This window comes from Brugia malayi, assembly GCF_000002995.4.
Source record: "Brugia malayi strain FR3 genome assembly, contig: Bm_v4_ChrX_scaffold_001, whole genome shotgun sequence".
In the NCBI taxonomy this organism is placed as follows: domain Eukaryota; kingdom Metazoa; phylum Nematoda; class Chromadorea; order Rhabditida; family Onchocercidae; genus Brugia; species Brugia malayi.
The window spans coordinates 2,106,938-2,114,652 of NW_025062479.1; the positions used below are offsets into that span (position 1 = coordinate 2,106,938).

General features: G+C 28.2%; 1 protein-coding gene across 4 annotated transcripts; it reads right to left on the reverse strand.

The window, feature by feature from the left end:
- Positions 1-1,842: 1,842 nt before the first annotated feature.
- Bma-attf-4 lies at positions 1,843-5,808 on the reverse strand (the record flags this gene model as incomplete). Of its 4 annotated transcripts, none has more annotated exons than XM_043073308.1 (10): positions 1,843-2,096; positions 2,259-2,366; positions 2,499-2,715; positions 2,826-2,960; positions 3,217-3,371; positions 3,543-3,719; positions 3,981-4,242; positions 4,480-4,683; positions 4,833-4,986; positions 5,690-5,808. In XM_043073308.1, the coding sequence occupies 10 exons, from the start codon at positions 5,806-5,808 to the stop codon at positions 1,843-1,845; spliced, it is 1,785 nt and encodes a 594-aa protein (XP_042929242.1). The 4 variants fall into 4 exon arrangements, with proteins under 4 accessions (XP_042929242.1, XP_042929240.1, XP_042929241.1 ...); XM_043073306.1 differs by having other exon boundaries at positions 2,208-2,366; XM_043073307.1 differs by having other exon boundaries at positions 2,472-2,715.
- Positions 5,809-7,715: the final 1,907 nt, after the last annotated feature.

Consider the following 7,715-nt stretch of genomic DNA (forward strand, 5'->3'; position numbering starts at 1 on the left):
GAAATATATCAAAAGAAAAAAAAAAATTTTTGTTCTTCTGATATCCGCTTAAAAAATGAGAAAGAAATCCAAAAAAAAAAAAAAAAAAATTACAATATGCAGAAAGTAAAAATAAATGAAAAATTATTTGACAGACAGGAAGAAGAAACAGAGACATCATCAAAAGTTTACAGTTACTGTTGTGGATTAGAAATAAAATCAGAAAGATAAAAAGATAAAAATTACATGAATTTGAAAAAAAAACAAATAAATAAATCTAAATACTATGTGTTCAACTGATAACTTTTTTCTTCCTTGCTTTAAATATTATTGCTAGTGCTACTATTGCTTTTTTAAACTATAGAATATATATAAATATAATGTTCAATAAAAAAAAAAACAGCTTTTTTTTAAAATTTATAATAATACCGATTTCCTCCATCCGATGATGACTATCTTTGCAATAATTTTGAAAATTAAATCTTATTTTTGTTAATTTTTATCAATTATATCCTAAACGTCTGTCTGGTAAGATCTTATAGAGCTAAAAAAGAATTACTGGATTTTAGTTTATAAGTATGACAAGATGAGAAAAGAAAAAGGAAATCATGAGAAATCCATATAGATGAAAACTACATAAATTGAAAAAATATCAAAAATTTATGAAAACTTCAGTTTTTTAATTTTAAATTGGAGGTGGAACCAGAAGAAGAAAAAGAAGAAAAATGCAATAGCACACAGCCATGGTAAATTGAAAATGAAAACGTCCTGTTTGATGATTTCATCACTTTTATTAATTTTCCCACTAATGCATACAATTAAATCTTGCAGAAAAAAAATCGTAAAACAAAAATTGAATCCATCAAAAATAAATCATAAATAATAATAAGGATTGTAATAATATTAATAATAATGATAATAATAATAAATTAAATAAAAATAATAATATAATAAAGAGTGAGCCTATTTGTTGATGAAGAAAAAAAGAAAAAAAAAAGAACGAAATAAAAAACAACTGGCACAATAAATGAGTATATGCAAAAAAAAAACAAAGGATTTAAATAAAAAAAAAAAAGAAAAAACACTTTTGAAAAATTGAAGATGGCAAAAAAAAAAAAAAAAAAAAAAAAAGAAACATTAATTGATTGATAAAGTTCGCTAAAATATATAAAAGAGAAAACGAAACGTGGAAATTATGAAAAAATGCTATTTTGTAAATTGAGAGCATGGATGAAAAAAAAAAAGAAAAATCTATTATGAAACGGCCAGGATGATGCAACAACGGGAATATTGCACAGAAAATTGGTAGTAATAAAAAGTGATTGAAAATAATTATATTTGAAAATTTATATTTAATCGAATTTCATACGATTCAGGCTGCTAGAAATAAAAAAAAAAAATCTACTAAATAATTTTATAGCGTATTATTTGCATTTGAAAAAAAATTATTTCATGTGGATTGCATTCAAAACCATATTTACAATAACAACAACAACAACAACAACAAAACACATTTTATTAAGTCATCAATAACGGAAAACCAAGTATTGAATCGCCTAGAACAACAAAACAATATATATATAGATATAGATATATTATATGTATGTATAAATAACCTCTTCATGACCTTTCAATTTTCTTCACATTATCTCTATTCTAAAATAGATAGAAACATATGAAACTGCTGTACGGTAGAATTTTGGAACGAGATCCTAATTTTAATAATCATCTCATTTACTACAGCAATGAAATATATCATTCCGTGTTTTGATGACTGACCAACATTATAATATAGCTAATCAAGGTATTTTCAGCTATAACCTTGGCTACCTATGAACAAATATACATAAATCCTGTCCTATTTCAAAATGTATTAGATGGAATGAAACGTTGCTGAGCAGATGTCTTCTTATGACCTGTTTGATTTCCAACATTACCAGCCTGATTTTCGATATCAGTATCAAACTGCTGTTCTGTATCATCCATATCGTCTTCATCTTTTGTATCATTTTCAGCAGCATCAACAATTTCACCTTTCAAATCACCATCATCAGGTTTCGGTAATTCTAGTTCACGTATGTTCAGAATCTGCGGTGTAGCTGATGCTGGTGCCGAACCTAAAAAGGAGAAAAAAATAAATAAAACAATTGAATAAGTAATTAGGAAAAGAAGATAATTTTGTTTCCAAATTTAGATGAAGGAATTAAGCATATAAGAGAGATGATTACCTAATAATGACTGACTCATGATCTGCTTCATTTGCTCATAGATATGGTTACCTGATACTGCCTGAGTCATAATCTGTGTCATTTGCTGACTCAAAAGATTTTGGGCAACCACATCAGCCATAAAATTCCCACCGGGTAAACTTGGATTTGACATCGTCCCTAAAGTGTTAACTGTGAAATTGTGCATGACAATAACAATAACGGATGGAATAATTTTTAAAAAATTTTAAACAGATGTCTCAAATTGTAGCTATAATAACGAACCATAATTATAACCCGAACAAAATGTACTTGTCATATTCGAAATAGTTCCAGCTGGTAAACCAAATTCAATTTCCTTCTGTCGCTCACTGATTCGAGCAACTAACTTCATAGCCCAAGTTAGCTTCAGCTTAATTTGACCACCATGCTCTTCGAGAAGGCCAGGAGCTTTTTCCATAATATAAGCCCGAGCTATTGCAAGTGCTTGCGATGCGGTTAGATGTCCTCGTGGGTCGGACTGTTTAATCTATAAGTTTCACTTACGTGAAATAAATCAGTGATTTCAAAAATTCATTTAAAAATTGTAATAGGATGAGAACTCATGTCAACAGTTCAAGAAATCCATGTAACAATTACTTGAACCATATAGTCAACTAATTCAGCGTCAAGTTCATCCCCAATTAACTTCGGACGTCCTCGGCCACGTCCTCGTAAAAAACCCGGACTGCCAGTGCTGTGTGCCGGATTTGGCTTTGGGTTTTGCTCGGAATTCTGCAAAAAAGAAGTATATAACGTGAAAATGTTCAAAAAAAAAAAAGAGAGAGAAAAAAAAAACTTCTGAAACTTAAGCTTATATGTAAGAAAAAGCAAAAATATGCGTACTAATCATCAAATATTAAGATTATCATGAAAACAACGGAGCAAAAAAGAACATTAAAGTAAGGAATTAAGAAATCACAACAAATAGTGCAAATAATTAATGAATTACAAAATGATTAACTTTTGGAAATTCAAATTAAACACTTACCTTAGAGGTGTCGTTTGAATTGGAAAATTTCACGGCACTTGGAACTGGGCCATTTTGACAGTCACCATTCGTACTATCCAGGTCATCACCTGAGGTTGTACCTGGGGAAGCAGCATTTACCGATGAAGGTATTATCTGCGGTGCAAGTGCAACTGCTGCAAATATCTAATTAAAAATTCCGTTTTAGAGACTTTTTTTGTTCCAGAAATCAATCTTCTTTTTTTCTTCAAGACAAAAAAGTAGCACTAATACCAAACTTATCATGAGTTATCTTGGTACCAAAAGTAGAATTAAGCGACAAATAGCAATAGTTTTTAAATATTTACAAGATGGTTTCAGCTTATATTCTTTCCGATGATAATAGGCAGCAACCGGAGTAGGAATACCAAATTTTCGAGCAGCTGCACTGGGACCATGCGCTTCCGCATATTCCGCAACTGCTTTTTTCTCTTCTGCTGAACAATATTTCGATCGTCGCCCGCTACTGTTTACATTATGATGACCTAAACATAAAATTGTCAAACATAATTTACATAAATAACTATCAACCTCAGTTAATGTGATAGGCCTTTCATGTAAGATTTAAGATTGTTTTCGGAAGATAACTATCTCATCACTTCTCGACGAAAAGCAATGCCATAAACAATCGAATAGACTTGTACTTTACAATCAAAACAAAAAAGCATAATAGCTAAATATCGACTTGTTTGCATTCAGAAATTTGCTAACACAAAGTTCTCTTAAAATCAGACAAAAAATTTTACCTTTATTTGAAGGATTTCCATTCAGTGGTTTTGTAAATGACGTTCCAGCTGCAGCAGCGGCAAGACCAAATGCTGCCGGTAAACCCGCCGTGGCAGCAGCTGCAGCTGCCGCAACCTGAGCACCATTAAGTGGAAGTCCAGTTTGTGTGAAAATTTGTGATAGCAATGCCTCACAATCATTCATTGAAGGCACATTTGAGATTGTTTGAATATTTCCTGCTGTTACTGCACCCACTGATGATGGTGGTGAAGTTTTGGGTACCTGTAACTGATTATGAATCCGAATATGTATTATGCTAAGAAGTAGGAAATTTTGTAAGAATCGGAATAAGCTTCAATTACTTGTCAGTTGTAATTATAAAAAGTGGATTAAGTAACTCACTAAAATTTGAGAAAAAAAAAAAGGCATTATAGTGATGAACATTTTGCTCAAATAGAGCAATAATTAAGAGATAATTAGCATGCTTGATAAACAACATATATAAATTAGGAAAGTAACCTCCGCTTTAAGTGATCGTTTTTCGATAAAACCGTTTTGTGCCACATTTGTTGATTTATTATTATCACTAACTTTATTAGGTGATAACTGTATTGATGCACCATCCTTTAACAATTTGAACATTTCGACCTGAGTTTGATAGTATGGCTTGCAAATACCGCATTGGCAAGATGGCACATGAAGAGCATTCAATAAAAGTGTAACCTGAAATAAACTGATAAAAATTTGCACAATGAAATAATTCATTTAATTCCTCAATCTCAATATTTTTTAAAGTTACAATCGGTCGTCTACATTAATTAATTAGAAAATAAAAAAAAAAGAACTGAAATAGCTGAAGAGATAGACCTCACCTGATGAGAGAGATATGTCATTTGTATAGCTAAATCGCTGACTTGTTGTTTTAATAAATCTTGACTTTGGTTATTTTTCTTATCTTGCCCTGATCGACCTTTAAAGCTTCGTTTTGTCATTTCTTCATCATCCATTTGTTCATCCTCATTCCCTCTGCAAATAAATTTATTGTAGTTGCAGAATAATTTGTGAATACAAATTGATTTTGATTATAACAATATTAAAATCTATTATTTATTACAAGAAAAAGAAAAAAAAACTCTTACTCTTACCAAATGTATTAATTTATGAAGTTCCGCCATCAAATTTGGTATAGTATTCGAGAAATGAAATTTCAACATTTCCCGCCTTTCCCTCCTCTATTATTATAATGCTTTTAATAACTACCTCAATTTTAAATAAGTACACTTCCTAATTTTATTAATGTTGCACTATTACTGAAAATATAATATAATTGGATACAGTACTTGTTTTAAATTGAAATAATTAGCAATAAATAGCTCAAAAACACAATCATTTCTTATCTCAAAATGATGTCTTTCTCAGAAGTCCATAAATTGTTATAGGAGGAAAAAAATTACAAAAAAAAAAAAAGAAAAAAAAAAACGAGTACAATAATCATGTCATACGAAAGAAACGAGGATTCGAATTTTTAACATTCATTTTATTAATTTTTCTTTTTTTTTTTTAAATTTTAAATTACATTTTTCAAAGAAAACAAAAGCAAAGAAAAAAAAAAGAACGAAAATTCAAATTGTCTTAAAAAATAATGATTGAAATATAATCTAGAAATAAATTTAAAGGATTTGTTTAATTTTTAATAGGATAAATAAATAAATTTAAAAATTAAACGAACGAGCATGATTGCATCGGTGATCCATTCCGTTGTTGAATTAGTAATGAATGAGTAACATCCTCACCGGAACAATCCTCATTCATCATCATCATTCCGCCACCATTACTCAATTCACCCATCAATATCACGCTTTATTGTATCGTTGTCGATCTATCTCTGTTGACTTATTGCTCCAACTAATGCAACAAATAAAATAATACTTGTATTGTGTACCACTTTGTCGTATGATTGTTTTTACGTAATTTACGCTTTCTCACTTTATAGAACTAAAAATATCATTAATTATAATTCGTTATATTTTAACATTTTGTATTATATCTGACGCTGCTAAATACATATATATATATATATATGATAAAATGTAAACATTCAGAAAATTTTATTAAAATTTTGAAGTTCATCTAACAATTTCTGGAAAACCAACACTTCCTAAATGCATTTTATGAATGGAATTAAAAAAAAAAAAAAGAAACCCCACTAGCATTAAATAAAATGATCCATTCATATATTCACATTTGATGCTGATGAAACAACAGAAGAGAAGAACATCAATTATCGTTATCCAAAAAGAATAGGTCAAATTTTCGAGTAAAAAAAAAAAAAAAAACAATTACCTGTCACAATATATTTACCTCCTTATGCAATAACTAAATTCTACATTCATTTAATATAAGTGCAAAATCTTAGTTTTTTTTCTCCTTTTTCTCTTATTTCATTTTAAAAAATTTCGCTTATTTGAAAAAATGAAAACGTTTTTTTTTTTTTTTTTTTTTTTCTTTTTCTTCCTTTGTTAATACTTTGGATTACTTTAGTGAGACGAAAGTTTGATTCAGAAAGGAAAAATTTTATTCGAAAATTTCTTTTCTTTGTCTAAATGAAAAATGGCGTAAATATTAGAAAAAAAGAAAAAATTTTTTTAAATAATGCAAAAATTCCGCTTAAAAATGAGTACTTTAATGGAAAAATAAAAGGAATTTTCTTTTTTTTTTTCACTTTAGAGGAAATGATTAACCAAAATATACATATAACATACACATACACACACACATACACACACTAAACTGAAGAATAAAAAAGATAAAACAATAATATTTCGTCTAGAGTTTTTAGATATATTTTAAATTAATCGAGTAAAAAAAAAATTCTCTCTTCTTTTTTGCTTTTTTTTTTCAATTTATAACTAGGGATTGTGATACGGTTGCTTGTTGAAAAATTATTTTTTTTTTCTTTTTTAAAGAATTGATATAAAGGAATTTAATAAAGAACTAAAAAATTTATAACGTTAAAAAAAATTAGATGACATAAATATGGTATCAATTTTTAGTGAAATAAAATGAAAAAATTTATAATAAAAATTATAAGATACTTTAAGTTACATTCATATTAGATTATTTTGTTAAAAGAGAAAAAAAGAGATTGAATATTGTATGTTGAATATATATATATATTTGTCGTAAAATTTTCAATTTTACATTTAACAGTAATGAAGCATTAGAAATTTGATGAAGAACATTTACAAAAATATTGATATGTTTTAGAAATGAGAAAAGAAGGTCGCTCACTAGTCATTATTCGGGAAAATTGATTTGTCACATTTAGTGACAAGAGAATCAATAAATGACAGGCATCATTTTATAATTTATCAATGACAATATTTTTCATTGATAAACTATTACAAATGTCATAAAATTTAAGCGATAATGGTAAAATCTTAAAATTATTAAAATAAATTAAAGAAAGAATTTTTGTTTGATAAATAAAAATTTTGATTAATAAAGAATTACACAATAAAAGAAAGAGAAAGAGAAAGACGAGAGGAGAGAGAGAGAGAGAGAAAAGATGTAGAAGAAGAGAGATTATGATTGGTATATGATAGATTGCATTTTGGTATAACATTGACAACATCGTGTTGAAAAGCCCAAATGATCCGGATAATTTGGCTTTTATACCAAATGGACTTTACGATGAACTTGACAAGAAGTTCCGCGAAATGAAAATCTTTTTGAATGTTTTCTCTAATCTCATC